The sequence below is a fragment of the Phaethon aethereus genome, assembly GCF_964289735.1.
Source record: "Phaethon aethereus genome assembly, chromosome: 15".
Classification (NCBI taxonomy): Eukaryota; Metazoa; Chordata; class Aves; order Phaethontiformes; family Phaethontidae; genus Phaethon; species Phaethon aethereus.
Genome location: NC_138591.1, coordinates 1,521,700 through 1,537,997, shown reverse-complemented (window position 1 = coordinate 1,537,997; position 16,298 = coordinate 1,521,700). Strand labels below are relative to the sequence as shown.

Here is a 16,298-nt window from a genome sequence, read left to right as displayed (position 1 = left end):
CTTCATTGACAATAAAAGCGAAAAGAGTTGTTCCTGGCCAGCGTGAGTTATTGCAGGCGCTCGGCAGGATCCGGCAGCCGGCTCTGCTGCTGCCTCCAGCCTGCGCCCGTCCACCCTGCGCGGGGCTGCTGCCGAGAGCCGCGCTTGGCTGCCCCGGAGGGCTGGGCACAGCCCTGGCACCCGCTGTGAAAAATGGGGTGTGGGGACTGGGCACCTCAGCGGGGAGAGCAGTTCCCAGCCAGCCAGGCTGCCGCAGAGCCGCAGCACCCCCAGCACCGGCGCCCGGCCCAGGCAGAGGCACCCATGGGTGGCGTGTACACCCAGCAAGGTACGACCATGCCATGAGGACGGCGTGCACCGCGGCATCTGGCACCCGCTGTGCCGGCACGGCCGGGACCCCGCAGCCGCCCACCAGCCCCGGCTGTGCGGCAGGAGCCATTGCCCACGATGGCTGATGGGTTTTGGACACAAACTGGTGGCAGCCTGGCAGGGGTTTTATTTTTTTATTTTTCTTTAAATATTTGTTGCCAGACTGTATAGGAGCAAACGTCTTCACAGCACCACGAGCCATCTACTATTCAGAATAGGAAGAGTAAGACGAGTAGAGGTGAAACCTAAGCACAGAAGAGCAGGGAGAAGCACCAAGATGCATAGCTTGACAGATGGGATACGATACAGAGTCCATAACTTAATCATAAAAAATATATATATGTATATATCCATCATGTAGAACTTTATGGATTTTTCTTTTAGATACATATTTTTTTTTTCTTTTCAACAGATATTTTCAGGCGGGTGATTTTTTTTTTTGTTATTTTTAAAGGGTTTTTATTTTAAAGAAATTTCAAAGTTGTGCCAAACACATCTGGATCAGCGACCACAACAGGAGAGACGGGGAGAGAAAGAGAAGGGGGAGAGGAAGGGAGGGAGAGGAAGGCGGGGGGAGAGACCACTCTGTACGTCTCAAGAAAAGAAACAGCGACACTTTGTTTTGAAACCACAAGCAAAAAATGCATTCATCAGGACTCAAGCGACTGAACCAGACTCCAACTCCAGTTTATACATGAATATACAGCGGTGCGTCCCGGAGAACGCACGCGAGCACACGCACCCCCGCGTGCACACACACGCACACCCACACGCGCACACCGAACAAATGCCAAAAAAAACCGTAACAAAATAAACCCAGAACCTGAAAACACCGCAAAAGAAACGAAACACCTCCAGTATAAGAATTAACAAAAACCTCCATAAAACAAGGCACATCCTTTGAGTTCTTAACGGTGTAAAAATAAAGACGTGACACCAAATCCCAACGGAAAGACCCGAACAGAACTGCTTGCACGTACCTTCCACCCAGAGAAAAGGTAAATATTGTGCTACTCTTAGAATGAGTTTGCCACAAGACACACAGCTTAGTATAATCTAATAGTTCTTCTCAAGCTAAAATCCAGTTTTCTCTTGATTTCTTTTAAACTGCTTTATATATAATTGCTAATATTTTTAAATCTTTTAAATATATATTTGTTAAAGTTTATTCTTTTTATTATTTTGGGGGTGGGGGAAATCTGTTTTATATCTTTTTTTTCCCCTCCAATAAATTAATACTTCTTTATAGCTTATCACTGTCCTCTCCCCGGCGGGGAGGGGCCGGGCAGGGGCACGTCCCGCCGCCCCCCGCCCGCGCCGCCGACAGCCCCGAGATGGGGCGTTCGCTCCCCCATTTGCAACCAACGCAAACAAAAGCCCCTGCCCACGCCTGAGGCGAAGCCCCCGCGAAGAGGAGCCCCGCAGCCGGGCCCCCGCGCCCCTCGGGCAGCATCCCTCCATGGGGCAGCCCCCAGCCCAGCGCGACGCCGCGGTGCGACCCCACGCCCTGCCCACCCCCAGTGAACGACGACGGAAAAAGAAAGAAAATTTAAAAAGGAAAATTAAAAAAGGAGAAAAGAAACCCAAGTGCATTTGCCCACCCGGACCCGCCACCCGCACGGCCGCAGCGTCCACCAGCAAACGCCGTCAGCGACACGCGACACGCGGCTAACAGAGCCGCCATGCCGGGGCCACCGCGCCAGGCAGGGCTTGTGCTACATTCGGGCCGCGGCGACCCGCGGCGACGGGGCCAGCAGGGCACGGGCACAATGGCTGCGGCCACCGGCCAGGTAGGCGAGAGATCCCCCCGAGCCCCGGCAGCTGGTGGGGGGACGTTTCGGTCCGGGCCGTGTTGCTTTGTTTCTTCTGTTGTTTTGTGGTTTTTTTGCTTCTGCAAAAGGGAGTCCTGCCGGAGCCGGCGCCGAGTCCGTGAGCACAATCCTGAGGTATCTTCTTCTTTGTGCAAACCCCGAGGGACAGGATGTCCGGGGGGGGACGGCTGTACAAAGGGGACGGGAGGAGGACGGTGGGGCTGGGAGGGTCGTGGATCGTTGTGCCCTTGTGCCCACGTAAGCCCTGAGGTTCGCGGGGCCCTGGCGCCCCTCACTCCAGCATGGCGTCCAGCTGGTCCGCCAGGTCGTCGAACATGCTGCCGATGTCATCCAGGATGCTCACGGTGCTCTTCGACTCCACGGCCGAGCTGGGCAAGCAGCAGGGACGCGTCAGCGCTGCGCACGGGAGGGTGGCACCTCTCTGCCCCACGCCATGACCGTCCTGCCCCCTCTGCCCCGCGCCACGGCCGTCCTGCACCCTCTGCCCCGCGGCGCTGCGCACCCTGTGCCCGGTGTCGCCTCCCCAGTGCAGCCCCTGGAGCCAGCGCACAGCCGTGGCCGGCCCAGCCCCACCGTGCTCCGGCTGCGTCCCCCGGCACAGTCCCGCTCCCGCCGGGGTGGCACAGCCTGATCCCCTGCCCACGATGCTCGTGGCCTCCTGAGCCGCCCCAGCCCCATGCAGCTCAATGGCACAGCACAGCCCCGCGCCCTCCCCGGGGACCACCGGCCGCCCCCCGCCCGCCGCCCCGTGCCCGCTTACTCTGCCGCCTGACTGTCCTCCTGCTTGATCTTCTCCTCCACGGCCTGCAGCGCGGCAGCCAGGGACGCGCTCGTCTCCTCCAGCTTCTGCTGGGCCAGCTCGGGGCCGGTGCTGTCAACGGAGGGGCCGGCAATGGCGGAGCGCGGCGGTTTCACCGGCACCTGCTGGGGCTGTGCTCCGGGCGAGAGGGGCTTGGCAGGGCTGGAGCAGAGCGAGGGCGGCGTGCTGGACGGCTTGGCGGCGGCAGCGCCCAGCTGCCGGGCGGGGGACGGGGCCGGTGTGGAGCCGGCGCTCACCGACTGGATGGCGGCGTGGGGCTTCGGGGGCTTGGGCGCCGTGGGGGGCGGTGTGGGCTTGGGGGACACCGGAGGCGGCGTGCCGTGGACCCGCTTCACCTCTGCAGAGAGAAGGGAGCAGGGCAGAAGGGCAGCAGGGCCGGACGGGACCCCCAGCGTCTGCCCTGCAGAGCCCCCGTCCCGGGGTCTGCTGGGCCACCTACCTGGGCTGCCGGGGCTTGGGATGGGCACCTTTTTAGGGATGGGCGCCGGTGGCCCGGGCACCTTCTGGGGCGGCTGCGTCAGTATGGGTTTGGGGGACACCGGCGGCTTGAAGGGCTTCTTGGGCTCGGCGGGCGGTGGCGCGTAGTCGGGGCCATCGGGGCGGGCGGCGGGTGGCGGGGTGGGGGGCGGCTCAGCCCCACTCAGCTCGGAGGCCGGCCGCCGCTTGACGGTGCCGGTGCCGTTCTGGTAGACAGCGAGCGGGGCCGGCTCCAGCACTGGCTCCTTGTCCTTGGCTTTGGGCCGGCGCTTGACAGTGTCGGACTCGGTGAGGACGAAGCGGACGCCATCCTGCTGGCTCTGCCTGGCCCGGATCCGCCGCTTCAGCGTGGCGCTGGCCTCCACTTTGGCCAGGTCCCCATGGCGGTGGGCCGGGGACAGCCCCTCACCCACGTCCCCTCGGGCTGGCCCCAGGGGCCGTGGCCGCTGCTTGATGGTGAAGTTGCCCTCCTCGGCGAAAGGGATGCTGTCTGGGGAGCCACCACGCTCAACCCGCAGCCGCTCACCGGGGCCGTCGGCACCAGCCTCCGACCGCACACTGTCGGCACGCTCGCGGCGGGCAGCCGCCACCAGCCCGGTGACGGGGCCGCTGATGGTCCGGCGCCGGTTCACCACCTCCCCGTCCAGCCCGATGGCCTCCTTGTGCTTGACGGTGGCCAGGACAGTGGCCACGCGGGCACGCTCAGGGCTGCCCGGAGGGGCCCCCGGCTGCAGGTAGTAGCCCTCTGGTGCCTTGGCTGGCCCTGGCCCACCGGCCCCATGCGGCTTCTGCAATGCCAGCGCCCGGGCCCCGCCGCCAATGGACGACATCTCCAGCATGGCCGCGATGCTGCGCACGCTGCCGGCGCTGCCCGTGTCTACGCTGCCTCCCAGGTCACTGGCCCGCCGCTGCTCCCGGCGGTTCTCCCCCTCGGTGGTGGGGGGCCCAGCAGCCGCCTCGCCCTCACCCTCCTTGGGGAAGTCCTCAGTCATGCCGGCGCTGGAGATGGCGGAGCTGGAGCGCTTGGGGGGGGGCGGTGGAGGCCCCTTCTTCTTGGGGCGGACGGCGAAGGACTGGCTGCGGTTGACATTCTTGTCGCTGCCGGCGGGCGCCCGCACCGAGTGGCTGCGCCCCACGCGCCGCTGGACGGTGGCGTAGGGCCCCGCATCCGGCACCAGCAGCTCATCCCGCTCCTGCTCGCTGTCAGAGGCGGCATAGCGGTTCAGGCTATGCGCCCGCTTCTTCGGCCTCCCCGGCTCCTCCTCGCCCTCGCCCGCTGGCGGCAGGCACAGCACCGGCACAGAGACAGGCAGGACGGGCACCCCTGGGGGTCCCCCCTCACCCTCAGTGGGCTGCGGCAGGACATAGGCAAAGCCACGGTGGGTGGGCGACTGCGGCAGGGAGCGGGGTGACGCGGGGCGCTCGCCCGGCGGCAGCAGCTGTGGGGTGGGCTTCACCTTGGCGGTGGCGTGGGGTGCCGGTAGGGCCTGTGGGGAGGGGGGCCGTGGCTTGCCGGGGGTCTGCGGCGGCGTCAGGTGCCCGGCGGAGGGCGGGAAGGGCTGCCGGGGCTTGCCGGGCACCGGTGGCACGCTGGCACGCTTGACAGGGTGGCCATGCCGGGGCGGGCGCCCCTCTTTGGGTGGCACGGGGGGCCCCTCACCAGCCCCCTCTGCCAGGTACTCTTGGCTCTTGGAGATGGCAGAGGCAGGGGGGGGCCGCGGGCCGTCCCCCAGCAGCTCCTGCGAGCTGCTCATCAGCCTGGCGCGGCCGCCCAGCCCTGGGGGCGAGCGGTAGCCAGGGGCCGCGGGGTTCACCGCCTTCTCGAGGGGCTCCTCGGGGCCTTCGCCTGTCATGGCCACCTGCAGCTCGCTGCTGAGCTCGCTGTCCTGGAAAGTGGTCATCTTGGGTGACTGGCACTCGGGTGGCTCTGGCGGAGGGGATTCGATGGCCAGCACCTCCGGGCATGCCGCTGCTGCCGCCTTCCTCTTCAGCGTGCCCGGCTCGTACTTGCCCAGCTCGGCACGCTGCAGCTCCGCCAGCTTCTTCACCGCCAGCATCAGCTTCTTCTGGTGGCCTGGGGACAGCACAGGGCATCAGCGCCGCTGCCGGGGGGGCTGAGGCCACCGCAGCCAGCGCCCCGGCACGGGACCTTACCCAGCTTGGTGATGCCAATCTCCTGCAGGTCCTCCCAGGTGATGTCAGTGATGAAGTCGATGTTCTCGTAGCCGTTCTCCACCAGCACCTTGTAGTACTGGGACAGGCCGATCATGGAGAGCCACAGTGCCAGGTTGGCCTGGGGGCAGGAGGCACGGCTTAGCGCCGGCTGGCAGCACAGTCTGGCCCCGGCACCCCTGGCTCTGCAGCACCCATAGGGGATCCTATCTTGCTGACGGACAGCCCCAGGGGACTCCCCTTGTCCCCATGCTGTCTCTGTGCTCCACAGGGACCCGGGGCCACGACCAGCCCCGCTCCCCCTTGCTGTGCCCAGCCGATGGGGCAGGAGGGGTGTCAGAGGACACGGTGTCACGTCCATGTGGTGACAGCTGGCACCAGCCCGATGGCCCCCAAGCTGTCGGGAGGGGACGGGCACAGCTCCGGGACCATGGGATGTGGGCATCATCTGGGAGGGGTGACCCAGCTCCCACTCTCATGCCCCTGTGCCAGCTCCTCCCTGGAGGGGACTAGTTGCCACCCTAGATGTGGCTTCAGCACCCACCCCCAGCCCCGCGCAGCCCTTACCGGCTTGTACTCCGGCAGCCACTCGGGGATGCTGAGGTTGTTGATCTCAGAGGCGATCTTCTTCCTGTGCCCCGGCTTGGTGACGCCGATGGCCGTGAGGTCCTGGGGCAGAGAGAGGGGTCAGCACCACCCCACACTGGCTGTGCCCCCTTCCCTGTGGCACCGGCCAGCCCCGGCGTCCCCACGGCCTCACCTCCGGCGTCATCCGGCTAATGGTGGTGATGTCGTAGCCAGCGTTGATGAAGTTGGGCGCGTAGAGCTGCAGCTGGAACTTGCAGAGCCACTGGTACACGGCCTCTGAGCTCTGGGGCGCAAGGGACGGTGTGGCTTGGGGCTGCCCCGGGGACGGGGACCCGCTGTCCCTGCCCGCGTCCCCCGGGCTGCCCCCACACCTGTCCATGTCCCGGTGGGAGGTCCTGGCTGGGAGCCGGCACCGCAGAGGGGCTGCGTGAGCCCATGGCTCGGGGCAACCCCGGGCACATGTCTGTCCCGCGGGGCGTGCAGGGGACTGCTGCCGTGGAGCTGGGGGGGCGGCAGCCGCAGGGATGACTCACGCCGCTGGCTCACGGCACGGCACAGCGCCCCACTGGCGCCGCCATCGCGGCCAGCACCTACAGCCACGCCAGCCTTGGTGGTTGCATCGCAGGGCTGCCAAGGGACCTGCAGCTATGGGTGCACGGGGGGTGGCCCTGCCATGTGGCCCTGCCTGTGCCCCCCCGCCCAACACCACACACCACCTCAGCACTCCCTGCTCACCTTCCCCTCCGACGGCGGCTCCATCTTCTTCAGCTGGGGCTCGGTGGGGGGCTGGGGGGCATACGGGGAGCTGGCCACGCTCTGCGACCGCGACGAACCTGCCGGAGAGGCAGCGGTCAGCGGGGCCGGGGCTGCACGCCCCTGCGCTCCGGCCAAGCGAGGTGGGGAGCTGAGCCCCTGCCCGGGGTGGGATGCCACGGCGCCCAAGTTGGCAGGGCCAGGGCAGGCATGGGAGACCGACATCCCCCCCCAGCACAGCAGCCCGGAGCACCCCGGGGTGCCCTGGACATGCTCCCCCAGGACAGGCAGGGGGGGTGCAGGGCACCGTGCCCAGGCACTGCCATTGGGCCCAGCCCCATCGCTTCATCCTGGGGGGGCCGGCCGCGCTGGCACGGGCTCTGCAGGGCGCCCGGCCACCAGCACCGTGGTGTACACAGCTCCCAAGTGCCATGGCGCTGCTGGGGCAGCCCGTGCTGCGGCCCCTGCCCACCTGCCAGAGCCAGGCGAGCCCCCAGCCCAGCCAGGGGCCGGGGTGCTGCCATGCCCTCCACCCACCATGGCCCCGAGCGGAGGGACGCAGCTGTGGTGGGAGCGGGGCAGGTTTCCCTGGCTGCCCACCGCCCAAGGCAGCAGCCAGAAGGGTCCCGCTGCCCAAAGCCCTCTGTCCCCGCTCCTCCGGCCACACCACTGACCCGGGACGGGGCTCGTCCACCCGCTGTGCCCCACAGCGAGGGGCCCGGCCTCATCCCCTGGGACCCTTGCCCAGGCAGCCCTGCGGCACCCACCCTCCAGCTGGTGCCTTCACCACGCTGGGGGTGACGAGGGCTGCCCAGAACTTCTGATCAAGACTAGCAAGAGCAGCCCCTTCCCCCCGGCTGGCAACCGCATCCTCCGTGTGTGCGTTTCCCCCCTCCACGTGCGTGTGCACCCAACGTGCGTGCGTGCGTGTACCCCTCCTCTGTGCGCGCGTGCATCCCCCGTGCGTGCGCGTCCTTCTGGCATCTGCATCCCACTCGCGTGGGCATCCTCCTCACGCGCGCGTCCCTCTGCCACGTGCCTCTCCTTCACATCTGCACCCCACTTGCGTGTGCCTCTCCAGCCTGGGCTGCCCCCGGCAGCGCGCGCATCCCCCCGCCTTCGTCTGCGCAGCCCCCTCCCCGGCTGCCGCCGTTCCGCGGCCCGGGCGGCCCCCGCGCGCTCATCCGCCACGTCTGCATCCCCCTCGCGCGTGCATCCTGCGCATCTCCCGTCTGCTCCCCCCCCAGCACCTGCCTCCCCCTGCGGCGTGGGCACCCCCGCGGCGTGGCCGTGCCCCCCGCTGCCAGGGCAGCCCCCGCCCGCGGCCGCCCCCCCCCCCCGGACGGACGTCGCGGCGGTGGCGGGGGGACCCCGGCTGGGGCTCCGGTGGGGCTGGCGGGGGGCCAGGGAAGGGAAGGGGCCGGGGGAGGAGCGCTGCCGCCCCCCGCCCGCCCACGCCGCCCCCCCGCCCCCCGTGGGGCCCCCACTAACCGAGGCAGGAGAAGGCCTGGCAGCAGCCGAAAGGCGAGAGAGTCATTTTTTACCCACACGTTTTTCTTCTGGCGACGGGTGCCGTGGCAATAAAAAAAAAGACAGATCCCTGGATCCACGGCACGCCCGCGGCAGGGCCAGGGCCGCTCCTGCTCCCGGCAGCCGGGCGGCCGGCGGCACGCACCTGCGGAGATGTCCTGCGCCTTGGCCGGCCCATCGCCCACGGCAGTCTCTTGCGCAGAAGCCTTCTGGGAAAGGACGGTTGCCAGCAGCTGAAAAACACCCGGGGAAGGGGGGAGAGCAGGCAGGAGTGAGGCGGGGGGGTGCGGGGGGCGCGTGCCGCGGGTGCCGCGGGTGCCATGGGCGCTGCGGCAGCCGCCCCGCCGCCAAGCCGGGCGAGGGCGGGCAGGGAGGAGCGCAGCGGATTCGGGCTGCGGCGGGGAGAGCGGGAGCAGCACAGATGGTGCTTCGCGGGCGGCGGGAGCCCCTGGCGCCGTGGCACCCCGAATCCAGCCTGACGCACGCCCGGCCCGGGCTGCCAGTGTGGGCTGCGGGGCCCCCCCAGCCGTCAGCGTGGCGCTCGGCTCAGGGGCACGCGGACCCCGGTGCCCAGCCTGCTCTGGCGTGAGGCGGGCAGGATGCCAGGGCAGGTGGGCTCGCAGGTGCCGCGGCCCGGGAACGGGACAACCCAGGCTGCCACGGGCAGTGGCAGAAAGCGCAGGGGGCAACGCGCAGGCGGCAGCGTGCAGGGCGCAGCGGGCAGCGTGCCGGCAGCGGCGCGCAGCGGGCAACGTGCAGGCAGGAGCGTGCGGTGGGCTGTGTGCTGGCAGCAGCAGGCAGACGGCTCTGTGCAGTGCGGAGCTGCAGCGGGCAGCACGCGCGCAGTGCAGAGGTACCCTGCGAGCGGCAGCAGAGACATGGCACGCAGCCTCGGCCGGACCCTGCAGCCCGGCGGGACATCGTGCCGGGGGCTGCGCCTGGGCCCAGGCAGCAGCCAGAGGCTGGCTGGGAGGTGACGTGCTGGTGGCCACCGTCGGCGACAGCCGCGGCTGGTGGCATGCTGGGTGCCGGTAGGACCTCACAGCACCCGGCCGAGCATCAATCCCAGCATGGACCAGGGGCAGCCGCCAAGGCAGCAAACGCCTGCCCCAGGGCAAGCGCTGGGCCCGGGACCGGAGCCGAATGGCACCGCAGGCTGGCACGGCTGCCTCAGGACTGCCTTACCTTGACGCCTTCAGAGCCGGCGTGCAGGGCGTGCGCCCCGCTGCCCGCGCTCTGCCCGCTTCCCGAGCTGCGGGCAGAGGCCACGCTGCCCGTGCTGCCCAGGCTGCTGCGGTCACCACCTGCGCAGAGAGAGGACATGCTGTCAGGGCACCGCGCCCTGCGGCTGGGCCGGGGGACACCACAGTGCGGCTGTGCCCCGCCGCAGCCACCGCCACGTCCCGGTACGTGTTACCCCCTGGGAGCGGGAAGGCTCCCAGCAGCACGTGCCCGCCGTACCTGCGAAGGGTTTCCGCAGCACCCAGATCTCCTCCGTGGGAGCCGGCACGGCCGATCCGCCCTGCGACGGCGAGAGGTGGGAGGGGCTCATGTCGGCCCCGCGGGCCCCTTGGTGGCAGAGCAGAGAGAGTAGCCATCAGGCATGCGCGGCTCCACGCGCTCGGGCTCGCATCGGTGTGGCACGGGGCCGCATGACCCGCAGCCCCGGGGCCCGTCACTGCCGCACGCAGGGAAAACGCTGCGGCAAAGGTCTGAGGTCCCCGGCTGCGGCCGTGCCCAGGGACACCAGCGCTGTCCCAGGGGCCTGTCCCCCCCAGCAGCTGGCAAGGGGTGATGGTGACCAGCCCTGGGACAGTGACCTGCAGGGTCCCCCCCCCCGCCACCTGCGAGGGACAGACCCGTGGCGGGATGTCCTGGTGCCCCGGCTCAGCCCGGGCAGGGGACAGAGACGGTGTCATCCCTGTGCGGAGCAGGATGAGGACGTGACCTGGAGCGGGGGAGCAAAGGGAACCGGGCAAACTCGAGCAGTGGGGACCCGGGTCCCCACCCCACTGTCCCCAGGCCAAGACGGCACTGACCATGCCCCTGCAGCTGCCTGCACCCATCTGGGGGAGGACACAGGGCCGTGTGGGGCCAGGCACCAGGTGCTGAACCCCCCACACTCCCCAGGGTGCCCCACGGCAGACGGTGACATGTGGGTGACGAGCGGTGGGTAAGAGGACCCAGCCCTCCCAGCGGGGCAGGGCTCGAAAGTCACCCCCAAAACACTGCTCCTCCACCGGCTCACCCTGCTGCCCACCTCTGCCGGGTCCCGTTCACACCAGGGCCAGCCGCAGACGCCCAGCGCTGAGCCCGGGCTTTAAAACAGCATCAGATGAGATGGACAACAGCCCTGCAAGTCCCAGCGCTGCCGCAGCCCCACTGCCAGCCACCGAGGAGCCCGGCTCAGCCTGGCCCCGCCGCCAGCCACCAGGTACAGGGCATTGCCCCTCGCTGCTGCTCAGGCCGTTCACATTCATTGCACCGCTCGCCCCGTTAGCGGCCGGACCACAGCAGGGAGCGGATGGTGCAAGGCGATAAACGCACCGAAGGAGCGCGAGGGGTAACAAACGGCCACACCGCAATGGGGCTGGGACGTCCCCGCGCCACGTGTGCTGCGGTCACGCCGAGGCGCGCGCGCGCTGCCCGGGCAGGCGCCAGGCTCTGTGCGACCCAGCGAGGAGAGGAACCCCTGGGAAAAAGTTTTGCTCCCTCGACCCCATCGCTGGCAGATGGGCAATGGCAAGCTGCAAGTGTGGCTGGCCCGGCGCTCTCCCAACACAACCTGCTGCGCCACCACTGCCGGGGCACACGCAAAGACCCTCGGCCCCCAGACAGCCAGCGGCAGCCCCAGCGCGGGCTGCACCCCTGCAAACCCTCAGCCAAATATCTGCCCTCCAGGCGCTCCCGATACAGGGACCTGCAGCATTCGTCACCTGCCCGTGCCACGGGGACAGTCCCCAGGGCACTGCCTGCGCTGAGCCAGCCCCGAGCGCAGCCCCCGGGAAAGCATGCCCGGTGCCGCAGCCCCTTCCCGCTCTGCGCACCGCCCCGACCCCGTTAGAGCGGCAGCGGGCAGAGGGTCCCCGCACCCGAACTCGCTTCCCACGGCTCCCAGCCGGGTGCTGCCCAGCCCCGCCCCCCAGCACAGAGCCTGGAGAGTGTTTTCGGGGGTCCCCACGCACCCAGACAGGGTGGGCAGGACAGCAGCCTACAGCTCTGCCCCGCAGCCGGGGACGCCGGGGCGGTGAGGGTGGGATGTGCCGGCAGCAGAGCCGTGGACCACACAGAGCTACAGCAGCGCTGGAGAGGGCGTGCAGGGGAGGGGGCCGACGGCATGCATGTGTGCACGCACCTGCACGCACTGCACGCACACGCCTGCCCGCATGCACACACACGTGCACACACCTGCATGCACGCACATGCACACATCTGCACGCACACGCCTGCATGCACGCACACGTGCCCACGTGCACACGCTTGCACACGCCTGCACGCACCCGCGTGCAAACACGCCGCGGCAAGGGGGAGAGAGGCCGAGCAGAAAGAAAAGACTTGATACACACTTTAAAGGAAAAGAAAGAAATCCATCGAGAGCACGAAGCGAGCGGTGAACTACCTTGTCCGTAACGCGGCTCGTCGGCACTGCTAGGGGAGAGCCTGTGATAGCCAAAGGAACTGAAAAGAGTCTGATGGGAATGTGGTGGTGGAGGTGGAGGTGGAGGCAGGGAATGGAACGGATGGGACGAGGCGTCACCGTTTAGCACAGCAGCCCCGTAAGCCGGGAGCGGGATCTTTTGGTACTGTTGGGGGATTGTTACAGTCTCCCATGAACCTGATAATAAAACATAACAAGAGACAAAATGAAAAGAATCAAAATAATAGAGACACGCTCAGCGCCACCAAAAAAAAGGAGAAAAGAAAAAAAAAAGGAAGGAAAAGAAGCAGCAAACAAAAAAAGCAACCAAAGGAACGTGGAGAAGCCAGAACCGAGACCCAACTGGTGCAGAGCCGAGCCAAGGAGCAGCAGCAGGAGCTCAGCGCAGGACCCGGCCCGGCGGCAGGGTACGGCCCGCGGGCACGTCCCGCAGACCTGGCGCGGCTCCCCGGCAGGGCACGGACACCGGGACAGCCCCGTGCTTGAGGCAGTGACATCACCACGGGGCTCCCGGCACCGTGAGGCTCCCACAGACGGGCTGCTGGGGTCCTGCTCCCTGCGAAGGCACCCCGAGAGGAGGGGGGCTGCATGCACGGCTGGGCCGGGGGCTGCAGCACCAGGCACCCCTGTGACCTTGTGGCCAAGCCGCGGTGCAGCCACCGCCTGTGCCCCATGCTGCCGCCCCACTGCACGGGGCCCAGGGCTGCAGCCGATGGGATGGCGATGAAACCCCACTCCCTGGCAACACCGCTGTGGAGCCAGCTGCACCCCAGGAGCCACGGACCTCACCCCCGTGGTACCGGCACACGGCCCGCACCCGAAGGGCGGCTCTGCCTCTGCCCGTCTGGCGCGCGGCACCTCCGCGGCCGGTGCGGCAGTGCCCCGCAGCCAGCAGGCACTTGTGCTCCCGCTCCCTTGGGATCTCGTTCGAGCATCGCCATTTCCTGCCTGAGCCCCCGAGACGTGGCCGCCCCCGAGATCGCACAGAGCTGGGCAGCGCGCAGCTGCCGGGGGGAGCGAGCCGGTCGATGCGGGGCCTTTCAACGCTGCCCGCAGAGGCACCAGCCCCACCGCGCCGCTCCTGGCAGTGGGAGCACACCCCACCGGGAGCCTAGAGGGAGGGGGACGGGGACAGGCAGCTGCAGGGCAGGGGAGCAGGGTCGGATCCCTGAGACGGCCCTGGCCAGGGAGAGGGTCCCTGTGGGGCAGTGCCGGGTCCCTGGCACCACTGTCCAGTCCCCCTGCTCAGACCCCAAGCACCAGGTCCCCTGGCCCCACCGCTGCGTCACCCCCCCCAAAACACAGTGACGCCCCCGGCTCTCCCCATGCACTGACCTCCCGGCACCACCAGCGTCTCCCCCAGCCCAAGGCCAGCCTGGCCCCAGCGCTGCCCCATGAGCACCCCGGGGCTGCTGGCACTGACCCCCACGTGCACCGGCTGGGCGCCCCATACACAACAGGGGCAGCGACCCCCCCTCACTCGGTGGGGGCACCGATCCCACGTGCACGATGGGAACACTGACCCCACACGCTCAACGGCACCGTCCCCATGCACGCACCGGCGACACCGACCCCACACGCACGACGGGGACATCGCCCTGCGCTGGCTTCACCAGCTGCACCCCCCGACACCCCAGGCACCACCAGACCGAAACGGGGCTCCCTGGGGCTGCGGCTTGGGGAGCAGCCCGCGGGGGAGGCGGGGCGCGGGGGGAATTATTTGCCTGTTCGTTTGCTTATGGCCTCGACGAGGCTGGAGGGGAAGTAGCCCACGCGGTCGTTGCCGGTCCGGTTGTCGTGAATGCAGCCCTTCCAGCGCCCGTCCGCGTGCTGCTCCAGCACCTGCGGGCAGGGGCTGGGTCAGGGGCTGGCACTGCTGGTGGGGTCCCCCCGGCCCCCCCCGCCGCACTCACGGTGATGACGTCCCCAGCTTTCACGTTGAGGCTGGTCAGGTCGTAGTTGTTGCAATAGTCCTTGACGGCGCGGACCTGCAGAGCGGCGGAGGCGTCTGCGGGGACAGAGCGGGAGCGTCGCCGGCCGCCCAGCCCCACCGCGGGGGCTGTCACCCCCAGCCCCGCATCCCCCCAGCACCGGTGCAGCTGCCCCGTGCCTCCCCCGGCCCCCTTACCCCGCAGCATCTGCTTGATCTCCTTGCTGGCCTGGCTGGTGGTGAACTGGTTGACGATGTCCAGAGCTGTCTGGTTGTAGGTGTTCCTGACGTGGGCGTTGATCCCACTCTGCAATGGCGTGGAGAGGGCTTGGGAGGAGGCTGCCCCCCGCCACCCCCGGGCCCCTCGGACCCCCTGCAACCAGCAGTTGGAGGGCACGGCTCACTGCCGCGGTGCACCCCCCCAGGACCCTCACCCCCGTTCCCTGGGAGGGGTGTGCGTGCTGTTCTGCAGCCCCCAGCTGCAGGGTCACTCCCCTCCTGCCGCCCCTCCCTGGGCTGGGGGTGTCTGGGGCTGGGGGGGGGGGCCCTTACATCCAGCAGCAGCCGCACCACATCCGTCTTGCCGCACAGGGCCGCCTCGTGCAGCGCCGTGCCCGCCTTGGTTTGCCGGTTGATGTCGATGCCAGCCTGCAGCAGGAGCCTGCGGGCAGACGGCGGGGTCAGCGAGGCGGGGGGGGGGGACCGGCGCTGCCCTCCCTGCCCACGGCACCCACCGGATGATGTCGATGTGGCCGTTCTTGGCGGCGAGGTGCAGGGGGCTGGTGCCGTTGGGGTCGGTGGCGTCCCCCGGCTTGGGCTCCAGCAGCGCCGCGCACATGTTGCTGTTCAGGAGCAGTTGGACCACCTGGCTCAGCAAACACAGACGGAGCCCGGCTGCAAGGGCGGCTCAGCCGCCGGCCGGGGCTGCGGCCCCCCGCCCCCGCCGCCCCTCCCTGCTCTTGCCGTTCCTCCAGCAGCTGGAGACCCCCGCAGCGGTGGCACCGCAGGTCCCCACTATCGGCCATCCCGGGAGCTGCCCTGTGCCCCCCTCGGGCTGCTCCAGCACCCCAGGGTCCTCACCGTGCCCCCATGCCCTCCCAACCTTCCTCTCAGGGGTCCCCAGCCCTGCGAGGACTTACCCCGACCCGGCCAAACTCGCACGCCAGGTCCAGGGGCGTCTTCCCAGAATTGTCCATGATGCAGGGGTTGGACTGGTGCTGCAGGAGCATCTCCGACTGCGGAGGAGCGAGACCCCAGCTCGGCGAGGGCAGGGCAGGGGCAGGGAGGGCGGCACGGCCTCCCCGCCACCGCCGCGCCCCGCCGCCGGCCCCGCCGTACCACGTCGTAGTGCCCGTGCTGTGCAGCCAGGTGCAGGGGGATCTGGCCCTCGTCCGACGGGATGTTGACAGAGGAACCCGCTTTCAGCACCATCTTCATGGGCTCCTTCTTGCCTTGCCACGCCGCGTAGTGCAGGGGCCGCATGCCTGCGGGCGGGCGGGACAGGCACGCCGTCAGCCCCCCCGGCACGCCGACGCACCCGGCCAGAGCCTACAGAGGGGCTGCGGCCTGGACGCCAGGACTCACCTTTGTTGTCCTTGATGTCCACCGCAGCCTGCGCCTCCAGCAGCAGCGAGATGAGCTCCGTGTTGCCATTGAGCGCCGCATGGTGCAGAGCCGAGAACCTGGGGACCGTCCACGGTGTCAGGGGTCCCGTGTCCCTGTTCCCTCCACAGCCCCTGCCCGGCAGTGTGGCCTCAAGCCTGCACCCAACTGCAGCACCCCAGGGTGCCTGCTCTGCCTCTCACAGCCTCCCACCACGTGTGCCCCCAAGATGCCCGGGCAACCCCACCTCTGCATCCCGCCGTGGGCACTCGAGAAAGAGCTGCCGCAGGGACCAGCCGTGGCCGAGCCACGAGTCGTCCACGTCGCAGCGTGCAACGAGAGCCCCAAGGCTGGATGTGCCAGCGCGGATGTGGGTTTGCTCTGCAGCCCATCATTTTATTTAGCTTCCCCTGGGGTGCCGCAGCCACAGGACGGAGCCCCCCAGCCCGCACGGTGGGACGCAGGGCTGGGGCTGCCGCCGAGCCGGGGGCTGGCGGGTCTGACCTGGGGATGCTGGAGCGAGACGGATGCAGGTGAAAGGCTCCCTGGGGCCGCAGCAAACCCACA

At 68.5% G+C, this 16,298-nt stretch overlaps 1 protein-coding gene across 1 annotated transcript in view; it reads right to left on the bottom strand.

Annotated features, from left to right (window-relative positions):
- Nucleotides 1-2,472: 2,472 nt before the first annotated feature.
- CASKIN1 (CASK interacting protein 1) overlaps nucleotides 2,473-16,298 on the bottom strand; it is a gene marked incomplete at both ends in the record, with an annotated part of 30,124 nt that continues 16,298 nt past the window's right edge. Inside the window, 19 exons of the mRNA XM_082006883.1 lie at nucleotides 2,473-2,569; nucleotides 2,962-3,358; nucleotides 3,461-5,572; nucleotides 5,653-5,791; nucleotides 6,238-6,339; nucleotides 6,431-6,541; nucleotides 6,994-7,091; nucleotides 8,687-8,774; nucleotides 9,727-9,845; nucleotides 10,003-10,110; nucleotides 12,161-12,376; nucleotides 13,924-14,041; nucleotides 14,113-14,207; nucleotides 14,328-14,436; nucleotides 14,682-14,790; nucleotides 14,864-14,994; nucleotides 15,269-15,364; nucleotides 15,468-15,613; nucleotides 15,714-15,811. Of these exons, the coding sequence (XP_081863009.1) occupies nucleotides 2,473-2,569; nucleotides 2,962-3,358; nucleotides 3,461-5,572; nucleotides 5,653-5,791; nucleotides 6,238-6,339; nucleotides 6,431-6,541; nucleotides 6,994-7,091; nucleotides 8,687-8,774; nucleotides 9,727-9,845; nucleotides 10,003-10,110; nucleotides 12,161-12,376; nucleotides 13,924-14,041; nucleotides 14,113-14,207; nucleotides 14,328-14,436; nucleotides 14,682-14,790; nucleotides 14,864-14,994; nucleotides 15,269-15,364; nucleotides 15,468-15,613; nucleotides 15,714-15,811 (4,489 nt within the window). The remainder of the gene's footprint in view (nucleotides 2,570-2,961; nucleotides 3,359-3,460; nucleotides 5,573-5,652; nucleotides 5,792-6,237; nucleotides 6,340-6,430; nucleotides 6,542-6,993; nucleotides 7,092-8,686; nucleotides 8,775-9,726; nucleotides 9,846-10,002; nucleotides 10,111-12,160; nucleotides 12,377-13,923; nucleotides 14,042-14,112; nucleotides 14,208-14,327; nucleotides 14,437-14,681; nucleotides 14,791-14,863; nucleotides 14,995-15,268; nucleotides 15,365-15,467; nucleotides 15,614-15,713; nucleotides 15,812-16,298) is intronic.